This window comes from Sinocyclocheilus anshuiensis, unplaced genomic scaffold, assembly GCF_001515605.1.
Source record: "Sinocyclocheilus anshuiensis isolate Anshui unplaced genomic scaffold, SAMN03320099.WGS_v1.1 scaffold958, whole genome shotgun sequence".
Classification (NCBI taxonomy): domain Eukaryota; kingdom Metazoa; phylum Chordata; class Actinopteri; order Cypriniformes; family Cyprinidae; genus Sinocyclocheilus; species Sinocyclocheilus anshuiensis.
The window spans coordinates 635910-653122 of record NW_015539929.1 but is presented as its reverse complement, the minus strand read 5'-3'; the positions used below and the strand labels follow the sequence as shown (position 1 = coordinate 653122).

General features: G+C 38.3%; 1 protein-coding gene across 1 annotated transcript in view; it reads left to right on the top strand.

The window, feature by feature from the left end:
* The window catches only part of ptprfa (protein tyrosine phosphatase receptor type Fa), a 210893-nt gene that overhangs the window by 153136 nt on the left and 40544 nt on the right, over positions 1-17213 (top strand). The window contains exons 15-18 of the mRNA XM_016483884.1: positions 10544-10661; positions 12335-12916; positions 15589-15686; positions 15773-16029. Coding sequence (XP_016339370.1) covers positions 10544-10661; positions 12335-12916; positions 15589-15686; positions 15773-16029 — 1055 coding nt within the window. The remainder of the gene's footprint in view (positions 1-10543; positions 10662-12334; positions 12917-15588; positions 15687-15772; positions 16030-17213) is intronic.

The following is a 17213-nucleotide window of genomic DNA, read 5'->3' as shown; positions in this document are numbered from 1 at the left end:
TGTGAACAATTCTTCAGTGCACTTTATTCAACATTTTAAAAATGTGTCTTTGCCTCTGATATGATTACTACACATTACAGTGTGTCTTCTTTCATTCAGAAAGCCATCACACTGCAGAAGTAAAATGGCTTGTGAATCCTTTTTCATGTTGACTCCACAGTAAAGTGTGTAACACTTCACTCTGATCTTCAATAAAACAACAGTCATCAAATATATTATTTAAAATATGCCTGTTTGTTGAGAGGTTACAGGATTGCTTGACATCTAAGAGGATGATTCAAGTAAATATTAATGTTAAAGGTGTTCAGCTGAGAAAAGGCTTGTGAACCCGATGAACTAGAGAATTAATATTTACTTCTTTGTGGAAGGTTTTCTTGTGGTCTCTTTGGCTCTAACTGGAAACTTTATTTTTGTTAAGAGTTCGGTGTTTCGACTGGTCTGATGGATTCAGACTGTGCAATGCTTTGTCTCTAGCGGCCTTTGGAAGATGCTTATGTCGGATTTGATTCTTCCTGAAGGAAGTTCTCTCTGGATTGAGTTTCGCTTTGGTACAGTACGGTGATGGGCAGCTGCTTTTTGTTTTCATACCTGAGGATCTGGATGATCCCCTGCATGTGAGAGAGAGAGGAGAGCTGTGAAGCATGAGGCAGTCTCATCAGATAAGACTTGCTGTCAAAGTCTGATCTATATGTCTCCTTCAGCGCAGGAGAGGGTGTGCGCGGTGACCCGGTCACTGTGAGGGAGGCAAAGAGAGAGAGATCAGGAGACTGAGATAAACTCAGCCTAGCACACACAGGCTCTTTTTGTAGGTGGAGAGGAGCAATCTTTGGTAAACAGGTCTGTCTTATCCACGCAGGGCGGCGTAATGGCCTGTATTTACTGAATAAAAGAATGGGGCATAGTGGGCAGTGTTTTTTTACAGGGATTCAGTGTGTGTGTGTGTGTGTGTGTTTGTGTGTGCATGAGAACAAAAAATCATAAAAATAAGATCTTTTAATGCTGCCACAGATAGCAATGAGATTAAATAGAGAATTTACTTCTTCCAAACCCAGAAAAGTCATACATAGATACGTAGATAGATATAGATATATAACTTATGTTTCTGTGTTATTTCTCCTAGCGAATTATTGGAGAAACATTTGAGACAAAGTTGGCACTGAAATGAAACATAACTAAGAATTTCATAAATTTTTAACAGTTCAAAAGTTTGGGGTTGCTAAGATTTTTTTGGAAGAGGTCTTTTATGCTCACCAAGGCTGCATTTATTTGAACTAAAATACAGTAAAAATTTTAAAATTGTGAAATGTTATTACAATTGTAAAACTTTAAATTTATTTAATATTTAACTTTTATTATTTTATTTTATTTTATTCAGTAGCCATTACTTCAGTCTTAAGGGTTAGGATTTTTTTTCAGGATTATTTAATGAAAGTTTAAAAGAACAACATTTATTTGAATTTTTGCTCTTTTGATCAATTTAATGCAATCTGGCTAAAAAAAAAATCTCACCCCAAACTTTTGAACGGTAGTGTATCTATTTTATTTATTTTCTCGGATGTCATGTCTAGAATGTGTGCATGCATATTTCTTCACATGAATACACTCATGTGAACTTTAGATATGTGCACAGGATATCATCACAGTTTAAAGTATCCAGCGATCAGTTAACCAGCAGCTCTCATTTAGTGTTTAATGAAGGAACTGTAAAATGTATAATTGCATCCAGAGTCTGCGCTTCATTTACCCCCTGCAGAATGAAGCCAGGGTCCAAACACAGCAGCCTCCAGCACTGAGGTTTCACATGCACGCAACTAACTAGGACTTTATGTTGTTGCACCATTTATTCTTAACACGAGATTTAGCTAGTAGGTCATAAACTTATGCTTAATTGTTTAATATGATGTATGTGTTTATTGATCTATTGAGAGCCCATGTAGTCTGTGATTTATGGAAGCTTGCTAAAATGTTAAAAATAAAAAGGTAATTGCAACTTTTTATCTCATAATTCAGACTTTTTTCCTACAATTCTTAGTTTATATCTCACTATTCTGTCTCTTTTTCTCGGAATTGCGAGATACAAACTCAGAATTGAGAGATATAAACTTGCAATTCTGAGGGAAAAAGTCAGAATTGTGAGATAAGAAGTCCTCATTTACATTTTGTATTTTGTGGCAGAAAAAAATAATAATTGTGAAATGTAAACTTGAAATTCAGAGAGAGAAAAACTGAATTATAAGATGCAAACTCAGAATTGTGAACGTTTTTTGCAATTCTGAGGAAAAAAGTTCTGAATTGTGAGATAAAGTCACAATTACCTTTTAAATTTTTTCCATGGCAGAAACAGTCTTCCATAGTTATTGGTTGCGTAAAATGTGCAACAGAAAACGAGAAACGGAGACTTTGTATGTGCTGAGGGTGCCGACCTGCTGCCTCGTGGTGTGTGTTTGGCATTAGTCTGAGCAAACCGGCTCCTGGGAATCCAACTGTGATGAAATATGAGAAAGAGCGCTCTGGCATCAGGTCATGCTAATGGAAGCTTTTATCAGCTCAGAATGAAGGCTGAGACTCAAACAGAAAATTACCCTCAATGTGTGCTGACTGATATAACAATTTAACAGCACAAATAGTTGGCGTGGCATCATATTTCATCATTTCCCTCATATTTGCCCAAGCCTAAAAGGCAGTCATGTAGCATCTTGTCCACTATGAGGAATGTCTGATATGACATTACTCAGTTCTCTTAGCTCTTATTGTGAAGAGGAATCAGTGTCAAAGCCAAATTACTGCTCATCTTCATCACAAGAGAGAGAAAAAGCACTCAAACTCCAGACCTGTGGCAGCTGAAGGCACTTTGCATGAATATGATACACTTTGGTGTCACATGACCATTAGAGGCACAAATCACATTTTGTTTTATATAATCTAACATGTTATTACCCTGGAGAAGTAGATTGTTTCAAAGTACTCTGAATGTGTGATTCTCTCTAGCACAAAAAACAACATTTGTAGCATTATTTTAAAGTGTGATGCATGAGAAGTGACATCATTTGGACTCTTTGAACATAAATATATAATTTTTGAAAACAATTTTTTGTATTTTTTGTTGACTGCATTCGTCAGTCTGAACCATTCAGCATTAGATTTTGTTGTCGAAAAGTTGGTTTCTACAATAGAAACCTAATTTCTAAATTCATAAACCTACATTATTTACAGTATTTTCTTCCATATATGCAAAAATTGTATGGCTGATTTAGAGTAAAAAGTGTAGTTATTGTTTACTAAAACTATTATAAGTCATTTTAGGTAATTGAAATAAAGCTAAAATAAAATAAAATGCAAATACTGGATGAAAATTAACAATGTTGCATTGGCACCTACTTGATATAAATTGGTTTAAAATGACTGGAATTAAAACTTTTTAATTCAAGCTATAAACAATAAAAAAACAAATATGGAAAACAAAATTGAAACCTTCAAATTAAAGAGCTATTTGAAAATAGAAATAAATACTATAATAGTATACAAGTATTACTAAAATAACACTGATTTGCAGCCCTGTTACTGATGCTGGTGTACTTTTATATAACATTTTTGATGTTTAATCTTTGTTGAAAAGAAAAAAAGTTGCAAGCCTTAGTTCGTTCTCTGTTTCAAACATGGAAAGTGCCTGAAACAATTTTAAGAAGCAACAACCTGTCATATGTATCTCAGCAGTTTCTCCTCTCACAGCTGGTCAATTACACACTGCATCTGTATCAAAGCGGCTCCTGTGCTGCTTCTGAGATGCTCAGTGCTTCAGACATTCCCACTAAAAGACTACTGAAGAACCAGAGCACATCTTCTCTCTGTGATCGGACGTTTGTGAGGCTGAAACACATTACAGACACAGTGAAAACAGGAAAGACTGCATGAGCCTCTACAGCAGTGGTTCTCAACCCGCGGGCCGCATGCGGCCCGTCACGAATTCAAATGCGGCCCACCGTGCTGAACACAATTTAAAAAAAATTACTTTCAGTTTTACAATTCATTTTAGTTTTTACATTAATTTAAAAATGTACTAAACAAATATAAGCTATAATGTTTTTATGTAAAATAATTTTGTTTTTCATATATTATTTTCATCCCCCTGACACATTCATGGTAATTACTTTTGCCGGTGCTTTGCGGCAAGCTTAAGCCTATTGTGTGCATTTGAACACAGAACTCTTCAGCTGAGCTGACGGCACGCACCATACATGCTGCTGCAGCTGGACACTAAACACCGTCGAGCCGCTCTTGACAGTCGCGGCAGCACGGTCTCGTGTTGTTTCCACCAGCGCGGCAATTTTTTTTTCTTTTTTCATCACTAATTGATGGCTGTCTAAAATATAAAAATAGGAGAAGCTTAAAACAAGCCCGATGCCCGGCCCGCATCTGAACTATGACGTGAAAATTGTCATAATTGTCACAAAACATCTCTGGAGAGAACCTCAGATTATTAAATTCGAAAGTGCTTTCCATATTTGGATCAACATAGGCTACATTTGTGAACGCACATTTTCTGCAATGTCGCGCGTCAAGTCACGCTTCCGGGCGCGTCTTACAGACTGCAACTTACAATGGCAACTTCATTGTGCTGTTACTCCTTTCGAGCCGAATTTCACAAAATTGGTCAGCTCACGACAGCATCATGTGTTTTATTAATGGTGAGTATAGTTATTTATTTATTTATTTCAATGAATGTAATCGATTAGATATCATAATATTTAGGCTATAATAGGCTATTATAAATCTGGTTGGTTTGTATTGGTAACATAATATGTAAATGATATGCGTGCGGCCCGTGAGACTTGCACTTGGACCATAGTGCGGCCCAGTGGAAAAAAAGGTTGAGAACCACTGCTCTACAGTATAGACATACAGATGCACATGTGCTACAGATGAGCCTGGAGGTCTCACACAGTAGACTGAGATGATGGACAGCTACATGCAGTTCATAGACGTGCAGGTTCAAGCGTAGAAGTTCATCCACAGTTTAACACAGGTATGAAATCACAAAACGCAAGGGTTTATAGAGACTCAGAAAGGACACAAATACAGGAGACATGAAGCACTCAGAGCTCCAAAGGTCCAGAGGTTGTATAATGAGGAAAAACTAGTCACTGCAGACTAATTTACAAGGTTTATGGTGTCCAGTCTTTGAAAGATGTCACCCCAAATCTCCAGCTCTCATAGGTAATGAATGATGTCTAGAATAAACCAGTCCAAAGTCTGTCTCTGTGAGACTATAAAATGCAGTGCAGAGCTGGAGACTTGCATTTGTGTTTGATGAGCAGTTCGTCTCATCAACGTTGAACCGCTTCTTTTGTCTTGCTTTAGCTTTCTCATCTCTCGCTGCGTTTATATTCGCTGTTTTATGATTAAAGCGTTTTTGAAGGGTCTGAAGGCGCCGTGTATTTTATTTGCTGTTAGTCAGCAAGGTTATGGAGCGGAATATAAATCCCTCCATCAGAAGTGAGATGGCAGCGCTTCATGTGTATCTGGGGGAAGACAAAGCGTTGACTGAATATGCAGCTGCCATATAAAGAGAAGAAATCACCCTGCTGCCCTCAGACGTGTGCAGGAAGTGAGACTTTGACTGGCAGACGGCAGATTCTTTGAGCTGTGTGCATGTGTGTGTGTGTGTGTGTGTGTGTGAGGGGAATAAGGGGAAAATGTAATCCCTGAGCGAGGTGCTGAATAAGCAGATATCCTCTAACCCCCGAAGGTGAAACTTAATCTCTACTTATTGACAGAGGACTAAATCATCAGCTACAGCACAAGTATGTGTGTGTGTGTTACAATCTATACAACCATTTACCCTCTTCACTACCCAATTTCACTCTTTCTATTCTTCACATGAACACACATAACCATTTACTGTACATGGTACAATGATGGCTTTGCATGCTAATACTATGGTCTATATATGTATATATATATATACATATATATATATGAGATCGGGCAGATTTTGTAATGTTTTTTGGAGTCTCTTCTGCTCATCAAGCCTAAAATCAGCAATATATTGTCAAATATTTTTAAGAATTTGAAAAAATATATATTTTCTATTGTAATATATTTTAAAATTGAATTTATTCCTGTGATCAAAGCTGAATTTTTATCATCATTACTCCAGTCTTCAGTGTCACATGATTCTTCAGAAATCATTCAAATATGCTGATATGCTGCTCAAGAAACATTTCTGATTATTATCAATGTTAAAGACAGCTGTGCTGCTTCATATTATTGTGGAAACTGTGATAGATTTTTGTCAGGATTCTTTGATGAATAGAAAAAGCAAAAGAACAGCAATGTTTAGACAAATAAATGTCACTTAACTGTCACTTTTGATTATTTTAATACATCTTTGCTAAATAAAAGTATAGATTTCTTTCAAAAATTAATTGGGGGGGGGTATTTAATAGCTAGCCTACTTGTTACTTTTATAAGAGCAGAAGCACACTTTTCCCACTGCTCTGTCATTGACACAGAGACTGATGCACTATTAGCGGAATAACAATGCACATTGATTTCAGATTTACCCACCTCTAAACAATGGCTGCTCACTGTACATGTCCATCTGATGACCCTTTGTTGTCTAAATAGGTGGTTCTTGACTAGAATAAGCTGCAGTATCTTCCAACCGCACAAAATGAAGTGTGTGTGTGTGTGTGTGTGTGTGTGTGTGTGTGTGTGACTGCAGTGTGGGCAAGCGGCAACCTTCCGGTCTCCCTCTTGAAACCAACACGGAAGTGATAACATGTTTACAGCCTGGTTCAAAAAATTATTTTGGTCTATAACGCTAATTTTGCCCTTCATGACAACTGTGAGGGGGGGTGATTTTTTTATAACTCATCCATTTAAACTATATTAAGATTAAAAAAGATTAAAATTCTGCATAATTAAGGGCGTGGCCACTTGAGTGACAGGTGGATTGCCGCGGCTATCACCACCGTCGAGCTAGGAGGGCGTGGTTTCAGCAACCAGCTCCACCCACGTCCCGCCTTTTTGCCCTTTTTCGATTATACGAGAGTGACGCACGTTGACGCGCTGCCAAGATGGCGACGGCCCGCTCTGCCCACTTTAGGCTTCAAAAATGCTCTTCAGAAACCCACGGGTGACGTCATGCACACTACGTCCATGTTTTTATACAGTCTATGGTTGTGGGATGTGGGCATGCGGCAGGAATACGCCTCCATCTGCCTCGTGAAATACTGCGTGTGTTGTGATTGTAGACAGGAGACTCACAGCTCCTTCATTCTCTCTCTCAGTCTGTTCAAATGTTTTCTGCGATGGTTTTGTGAATTGGTGTTCTGCCACTGGGGAATGAATTAACATCTTTATGAAATTTCACACAAATGGATTTGTCACTAAAATCTTTTAGATTTATCTTCCCTCATGTCTCTGAAGATAAGAGCCTGCACCCTGAAGATGCAGTATTTATACTACACAACTTAAACGCATCGCTGCTGTCTAACTCTCTCTCTCAATCTCTTGTCCACCGGGAGCTTTGATTTTCCATTGAATGAAGCTGTTGATTTCACCTGAAGCTCTGCTGTTTTAGTAGAGGGAACTTTAGATTAATAACTGGTGGGCCGTGACCCAAAAATGAGTCCCTGGTCTGTTTTTATAGGGTCACGGAGTGCAGGGAAAAATAATTCTGAATGCACATTATAAAATGCAACTAACCATATAATTGTGTTTATACAACAGTTGTACTGAATCCATACAGCCAATCTGTCTATTATTTGAGAGGATTTCTTCAGTTCTCTTTTTGTAGGTTGCATTGATGCAACAGTAGATGGCAAAAAGTGAGTCAAATGAATCATTCATTCAACCAATTTGTTCAAAAACTCAGTAAGGATTGAACATGTGTCACTTTTTTAATAAACTGCTGTATAAAAGCAATACAGCCGTTTTGCTATCGTTTTCATTTTTTCACACGTTTGATTTGGTGCTCTTTCTTCTTTGATATTGCTTAAATATTTATTTAAAATCAGTAGATTTATCAACTTTCAAAAGGGAGAAGAATTCTTTATGTTCTTTATGAATTTAAAAATTGACTTACCTAAAATATATTTCCAATTGAATCAATATCAAATCAAATAGTAATACCCAGCCCTATTGTGTTAATAGTTCTGCATATTGATTAGCATGGTTCAAATTTAGGTTTAAGTATTTTTAATTAAGTTTTATTTCATTTTAGTTTTAGAAACTGCCATGTAGCCGATATTCTAAACAAAAATACAACACAAAACAATAGCATTTTACATATTTGAATGTTTTACCATTACTATTTATTACCACAAAGCTTGTCAGCTTTGTCTTTTGATCAGTTCATTAAAGATAATGTGCTCTAAAACATTGCACAGGCTAAAAATTCTCATGAAAATTCTAACTGGTGAAGTACTTGAAAGTCATTGTTCAGAAGGCGTGTGACTCTTGTGATGCTGGCAGCCTGCATCTCTCTTCCTGTGCCCTACATATTTACAGAGGCTGATGTTGAGCTGTCATGTGCAGCTCTGCCCTGTTAAAGCTCTCTGTCTGTATGAGGATCTGTCTGTTTCTGAGCCGTCCCTCCATCTCTCTCTCTGTTGCCTTTTCTTCTTTATTAATGAGTCGTGATATCACTCTAAACAGATAAAGAGGCGTCTCTCTCAATGGTGGCCGGCTCTGGTAAATTCTTTGTTGCCACAGGCAGCCTATCCATCATGCCTTAATGTGAAATGTTGAAGTCTTCCCACTTTTCAGGACTCAATGACTCCCCCAAACACATGCCAGAGATAAGACGGACTATTCGAAACGGGGAATAAAGCAGAGAGGGACCCCTGCCACGCTGCAGCTTCTAACTAGCATTTAAAAGCGTTAGATGATTCACGCGTTCACATTTCCTCTGATCTCCTGCGAGAGAGAGAGAGAGTCTGGAATTGTGGGCTAGCTGTGAAATGATAATTAAAGTCAATGTGAAACTCTGTTTGCAACCTATTTTACTTCTGCACGATGATGCATTTCCAGGTGAAACTGGATATTCGAGAGAAAATGGATGGGTTGGGATTTTATCCATCAGAAATGGATTATATCATGAAAAGTGGGAATTACCTGCCATTTCTTTGTAATTATTTTTGAAATTTACTTGCTATTTTTGAGTAAAAATAGTTTCAAAGTAAATCCCACTACAATTTTTTCAGTGTATTAAAAATAGAATCCGTTTTGATTTCATAATGCGTTTAAGGATGCATTAGGTTTAGAGTAAGCGCGAGAATTAATGTGTTGTCTCTGATGGTTTGCTTTTTTCACCATGTTTACGATAAGTTATAGTTTATGAACAGCATGTGCATGTGAAATTTTGAAATGTATTAAATCTTTGAGCATTTCACAATTTCAAAGACATCTGTACAGTGCGTGAGCATGAACAGGTGTTGGTTTGGTGGATTTTTTGTACTACAAACATCTGAGCATGTTTGCTATTTTTCATTCTTACAAATACATGTGGGAGTGTTTGTAACATTTTTCACTTGTTCCAGATTTCCAGCCTTTTTGTGATGCTAAAGTTCCCCCTGAAAATGCAGACTGCAATATGTCACACGTCTATGTTCAATAGGAGGAACTTCAGAAGGGTTTTGACAGATATTCACGGCCTCCTGCCGTTCTTCCAGACACAAAAAGCATCCCCACACACTGAAACAAAACCCCTGCATCAGTTTTCCTCATTCTTGCAGTGTTTTGCTTGAGATGACTATCTTTAGATGCTCTGATGGTTTTTTCTGTGTTTGTTTTATCAAATGTACCAGCTCGAATCTGTCAGAGGAAACTAGATCTACAAGAGCAGTCCTGGCGAACTGGCAGACCTGGTTGTGGATTGAATAAAACTAGAATTATGACCTTCTGAAAATGATGTAGTTCTCAGGGAATAAAAAACAAATTCACATTAGGCACCAACCATATCACACATTCATCATGCTGTAAAAATGTAGGCTTTAAAAGTCGCTTCCACAGATTTCTTCAGCCCTGCAGTGAATGAACTCAAAGAAAATACAGAAGAGCCTTTTATGCTTCAAAAATCCTGCATTGATCCTAAATTAAATCAGCTGAAACTTCTTGAAACTTTGCATGCAGAATGAGTGTGGAGAACTTATCCTTGAATTATAAAGACACAAAAGGAGCGATTTCTGAAAACATCTTACCGCTTATTGACCACAAGAAAACAGGATTATATGATCATTTACACCCCAGACGAAATAAAACTCAACATCGTCTGGCTTTAAAAAGATTTGATGTGACTGATAGGAAAGTGAGAAGCACCATGACCAGGTACAGACTGGAAATTGAGACAAAGCTTCATGTCCTGACTGAATGCTTAAAGTTTAATGAAAACCTTGAAATGAACTTCAACAATATTAAACAGACATGTCACAACTGTGACAGCGTACTGAACGATGAAAAAGGAGCAACAGCACGGTATGTCTCTGCCTGCCATCGTTTGACCTGTCTTTCTCTCTCTCTCTCTCTCTCTCTCTCTCAGGAGGCCATCATCACCGGCCTGCTGCCTGAAACCACATATTCAGTGACTGTGGCGGCGTACACCACTAAGGGAGATGGAGCACGCAGCAAAGCCAAAGTGGTGACCACAACAGGGGCCGGTGAGATTGTGTGTTTAAGGGATCAGTGAAAGTTTAGGTGCATTTAGAGGTAAAAAGTTAAACTGTAGTTATGATGTAAAAACTCCACAAACCTTCAGACTCAATCCCACAATGACCTCACAGTGACCTCAGCTATCACTGTAGCTGTATTTGTATACCCATTTCATCATCTGAACAGTCTGGCCGAGTTATTGTCAATTAAACAGAATTCATTCTTTTTCTAGGGTAGGAGAGGATTTATCCATTTAGTTCCTTACAAAATGAACTAGAGTGAAATAGAGTGAACACGATATCGGGGGAAAAAATGAATTTTTACTCTGAAGACTTTGTTTTGAGTGTGAACATCCTTTAAAGATTGAAAGATTTGGGAAAAATGTGGGTGTCCACACACATTGGTATACCTCTACAAGAACCATCTCAATCCTCTTTCTGTAAATAAGTGAACCAAAAAAAAAAAAAAAACTTTCGTTTGAGTTTTCATAGGTCAAATCCCCACTGTCTAATAATATAATATAATATAATATAAATTATTTTTACTGTGATCATTATTAAAATGTTAAAATAAGAAATATATTACAAAACACCATTATTATAAAAAATAAATAATTTAATAAATTCTAAAAACATTATAGCTGTAAAATTACAGGACTAATCGAATTTTCAAATGTTAAACCATCAAACTTTTATTTTGCCGGTTTTCCTGCAAATAAATACATGCACTGCTGGTTTCAGAGCCAAGTGCAGCACTTTGTTCATCATTTACATGCATTCAGCTCGTGATATGCTGTCTCAGCATCTCAGAGTGGCTTGATTCACAGTAAATGAACAAAACCACTGAAACAGTATATCATGAGCTGCACGCTTGTAAATGAACACAGTACTGTGCTTCACTATGAAACTGATGCAACGCATCCATTTATTTAATTAAACTGCAGCCATATTGCAATTTTATTTTATTGGTGCAGCTAGGCCTGGGCGATTTTCCTGATTTTATCAATTAATTCGAATTTAATGTTTTACCATGATTTTATTTTTTATAAATCAAGGAATCATGATTTTGAATAGAAATATTACCAGACGTTAGAATTAGACTCTTAGTCAATATGCCAATGATAACAGTAAAGAGAAAAGAATAATCCAACTGCATGTCAGCGCACGTGATTTAACAAGTGATTTGTTTATCATTTAACAAATTCATGTGTGACGCACTTGGAATAGAATTTTCTTTAACGAGAGCATTAATAAAGAAAAAGTTACTTGAATCATGTTGTGGTTACATTTTCAAGTTGACTAGTTAAAAATCGTAAAAACCGAAAAATCAGTCGAACTCGTTCGGAAAAAATCAAGATTTTATTTTTTTGCGATATCGCCCAGCTCTAGGTGTAGCCCTACACCACAATACCACAGTTACTGAAATCAAACTGTGTAAAAGAATAGTTTAACCAAAAATGAAAATTCAGTCATCGTTTACTCACCCTCAAGTTGCTCCAAACCTGTATGAATTTCTTTCTTCTGCGGAAGATATTTTAAAGAATGTGGGTAACCAAACAGTTGCTGGTCCAGAAATTATTTGGGTGTTTTTGGGTGAACTATCCCTTTAATTCAGCATTAGCCTTGACTGCAAAATAACAAATATTCTCTGACAAATATTCCCCCATCTCTGTCACTGGTAGTTCCTGGCAAGCCCACCATGATCATTAGCACCACCATCGGGAACACAGCTCTGATCCAGTGGCAGCCCCCTAAAGAGATGGTGGGCGAACTGATGGGCTACAGACTGCGCTACAAGCGTGAAGAGGAGGAGACCTACACCACCCGTGACTTGAGACGCACCGACGACCACTTCACCGTCACCGGCCTGCACAAGGGCGCCACCTACATCTTCAAGCTCTGCGCCAAGAACCGCGCGGGAAACGGAGAGGAGTACAGCAAAGAGATCAGCACCCCGGAAGACGTGCCCAGCAGTTACCCTCAAAACCTCAGAGTGGTGGGCCTGACGACCACCACCACCAAACTGGCCTGGGACCCTCCGCCTCTGCCCGAGAGGAACGGGAAGATCATACGCTACGTGGTGGTGTACCGTGACATCAACAGCCATCAGAACCAGACCAACGGTACCGCCGAGATGCAGATGACCATCCAGGGTCTGCAGCCAGACACCACCTATGACATCAGAGTGAGGGCGTTCACGGGTAAAGGAGGGGGTCCCATCAGCCCCAGCATCCAGAGCAGAACCATGTCTACATCCATGCCTGGTGAGTTTTTAAGGAGCTCTGAATGACGTCCATTTTCATTATCCGTTCTTTAACGTCTGCATTCATCCATCAATGCTGATGAAACCGCACTAAAATACTCTTGCACTGCAATTCAGAAGTGATGCTGCACCATTGTTGAATCTATAACATCATAACGAAATGATGTTTTAGTTGAGCTGTGGGTTTGAATTGAATTGTGCCGTCTGAATTGAATTTGATGAGAGTGGAAAGAAAGAAAACCCATCTTTTATTGCGACATCTTCACAGGTTACACGTATTGCACATAGTCTGAATTAGGCACAAATCAGTCTAATGAGCCGTTTTTTTAATGAATCAGTCACAAGTCAGTCAGTTGTAAAGCAGCTCCTTCAAAAGTTCTAAAAGAATCAAAATTGGAATTCAAATCAAAACTGATCTCAAAGTCGTATTTAACAGAGAAAATCTTTATTGCTCAGAGGTTGCTCTTGCAAATCTCAGGAGCTTTAATGGAGGGCTACAATATGTTTTAAAAATTTACTTTGTCTCAAATGTTGGTGCTTAAATTCATTTGGAGAAATAAAATAGTCACAGATTGTTGTCAAATTGGAAGAATTAAATATTGAGAATATGAGATATTGTATCTCTTCTAGGCATTGTTAATTTAGTATCATTGATATAATATAGTTTTTTAATATATTTTATTTTATTTTATATTTTCTGTTTTCATTTTAACTTTAGTTAAACTTTTAGTAATTTTGTAGTGTTTTTGTCATTTTATTAGTTTATTATTAGGATCTCTTCTAAACCTCTAGACAGTGTTATTTTAGTGTCATTGATATAATATAGTTTTTAAAATATATTTTATTTTATTTTTATATTTTCTGTTTTCATTTTAGCTTTATTTAAACTTTTAGTAATTTTGTAGTGTTTGGCCAATTAGTGTTTTTTAATGCTTTTATTAAGTTTAGTTTAGTTTTTAGTTTAATTTGTTTTTCAAGTTTAAGTTTTGCAAGATTTTTTATATTTTCTTTTATTTCAGTTAATGTTTATTTCAAGCAGTGATGATGTTTTAGTAACCCTGGCTAGAGGGTTTCTATCTCAGGAGAAAAATCTGAGAAGCAGGAGATTTTGATTAATTGTCAAACAAATAATTGCAATTAACGATTTAACTGCCTGTTTTGCTAATGCTACTTAGAGTATAAGCCTAATACATTATTAATATTTTACTTGGAAAAACCATCTCCATTTGATCTCTGTTTAATCTCATTGCTGCTTAGAAACCAGACTTTAAAACATTAGGGATCTCATCTGTGGTTTTTCTTTGCTAATGATTTGGTCCAATGAGATTTCACTGTGTGAGGAGCTTCCCAGTGCAGTGTGATAATAATAGAGCCAAGCGATTGAAAAATACCTGACACTGACGCATGGTGCTGTGGACAGTCACAGCTATTAGGACAACATCGTCAATTATCTTGGACAAGATGTGAGTCAGTGTGTTCAGCGGTCATGAAGTTACATCCAAAATTCTGTTTCTATCGAAAATGTGTTACATTATAGATGTAAAGTGTGCATTAAAATACACTCAGTAGAGCAGATGGTTGGAGAGGAAGCAGACGTACGGTTTGTGGACTGCAGTCACTGCAAACTCCACATGCAGCTTGTCTTCTGCTAGAAACTTGAAGGGTTAGTTTGCCCTTATGTTGTTCCCAAACTTCTGTCTGATTTTTTGTCTTTCTTCCAAGGAACATATGGACTAACTTTGTGTTATGTTTGGAGCTCAACAGCATCCGTTCCCTTTTTTTTTTTTTTTTCATTTCACATTCTGCTTAACAATTGTTTCTGTGTTCCATAGGTTTGGAACCAGGCCTGTTGTGATTATTGATTAACCATCTGATCATAGTTATTTGATCTAACTGCAATTATTTGAAATAACCATTGAGATTTGCCATTCAAATAAGACATTAGGCAATCAAGGGATAACATACGCAATGGCCAAAAAATGCTCTGGTTTTACTATTATTTAACATTTGCATCATGCCGAACATTCTTGGTCCTTAGAATTTCACACACAGTTGATGATTTTATTTTATATTTATTTTATTTTATTCAGGTTTGCTTGGCTCCAGTGTGAGCGTAGTGGACTAATATTACAGACATAAAGAGAAATAGTTTAACTTTTAGAATATTGTTTTCACAGCATTAAAGAAAAAACATATGGGTCTATTTAATCATGTTTGTAAGTAAAATAGAAATTATGTATATGCTTATACTTTAAGTGGCATGAGCAAAACAGACAGTGAAATTGATCATCGCAATTATTACTTTGACCATTAAGCATCAGCCCAAAATTCATTATTTGGAACAACAAGGGTGATGAAATAATGAGTGAATATTAATTTTTGGGTGAACTGTCCTGTCCCTTTAAATATGTTTGCGGAGATGGCATCTCCATTATTTCTCCGTGTTCTGACTTCTCTACTTCCCTACAGCATAAACCACATGCAGAGAGCATATAATTGGCTTTGAATTTTCATGTGTGGTTTGAGATGAAGGTCTTGAGATGTTATCATGTACAGCATGTTAATCAGTGCAGTCTCGTTACACAGTGATGCAGTTCTTCTGTGTATCACTGAGCCGGTCTGGAAATATGTCTGTGACATGCAGTAACTCTTTTATTCTCACCTCCTCTGCAGAGTTCACTAAAAACTTTGGAGTGAAAGCTGTGATGAAGACCTCTGTCCTGCTCACGTGGGAGGTGCCAGAAACATACAAGTCCCAAGTGCCTTTCAAGGTGAGATGCAGCAATTGTGAAATAGAAATGCAGTGTAAAATGAATGTCATTGTGTGACAGTTAACCTGTACGCCCCCTGCTGTCAGATCCTGTATAACCAGCAGAGCGTCGAGGTGCAGGGCGACCTGAAGAGGAAGCTGATCACGCACTTGCAGCCGGACACAGATTACTCCTTTGTGCTGATGAGCCGAGGGAACAGCGCCGGCGGACTGCAGCAGCAGGTCTCCATCCGCACCGCCCCGGACCTGTTCACCACCAAACCGGCCCTTTACAAACAAGATCCAGAGGAGGGCGGCAAACTCACCATCACACTGCCCAAGGTGCACAACAGCGCCCTCGTCAGGTCAGTCTGAGAAACATAATGCCATAAAACATAATTCCATAACCCATAATCTTCTGCAGTCGTTAATGCTGTACTGATCATGAAACTGCTTTCATCATTATAGCAACCATGAATCTGGATCTAGCAGCTCCTGAATTGGAGTGAAGCATGGCACTGTGTTAATTTACACAGAAGCCGCTCATTATCCAGTGTTTTCAGTTTGGTTCACTGCTGAATAAAAATGCTGCCGCATAAGCTCCATCTCTGCAAGTGCTATGAGTTTCGCTTAAAAAACGTGCATTTGAAACGCAACGCACCAACCATCTTCCCAAATTTTTAATTTATAAATTCTCTCTTTCGGTTGTCCATCGAAATCCGATGACGACGTCCACGCCTTTAATGGTGAGATCTTTGATGGCTAAACAGTCCTATCTTGGACCCACAAACTCGAGAACATCTCTGAACATCGTCCATGATGTAGCTGGCCGTATAGCACTCTGCGGGGCAGTCGACATGGGGGCATCCTTATCACGTGCCCCAACCACTGCAGCTGGCGCTGGGTGATCATGGCCTCAATACTTCTACAGTTGGTCTTTTTAAGTATTTCAGTGTGAGACACAAGATCACGCCAGGTAACTCCCAGAATGCGCTGAAGGCAGCTTATATGGAAGTGCTCTAGGGACCTGATGTGACGGCTGTAGGTTACCCAAGCTTCACAGGTATAGAGGAGGGTGGTGACACAGACCGCTTAGTATACGGCGACCTTTGTGGAGGGATGAAGATTCTTGTTGTGAAAGACTCTACGCCGAAGTCCCCCAAAGGCAACTGATGCCTGTTTAATGCGGCTCTGGATTTCGTTGTCGATGCCACAGTCCTCAGCGAGAATACTCCCCAGATATTTAAAAGATGGCACTACTGACAGCTGTTCATCCCCAACAGTGAAGGCAGGAAGTGTGGGTGGGACATTGGTACTCCATTGGCAAACCACTTCTGTCTTGGTGGTGTTGACAGTGAGCCCCATCCTGCCGTACGCCCTAACCGCCACAGCAAGGACAGTTTGAAGGTCCTCTGGAGTATGGGCCACAAAAGCACAGTCATCTGCATACTGCAGCTCCAGGACCCGCTCTCTACAGAGTTTTTTGGTTGCATGTAGCCTCCTAATATTAAAGAGGTTGCCACCTAGTCTGAAGTCGACTGCTATGCCA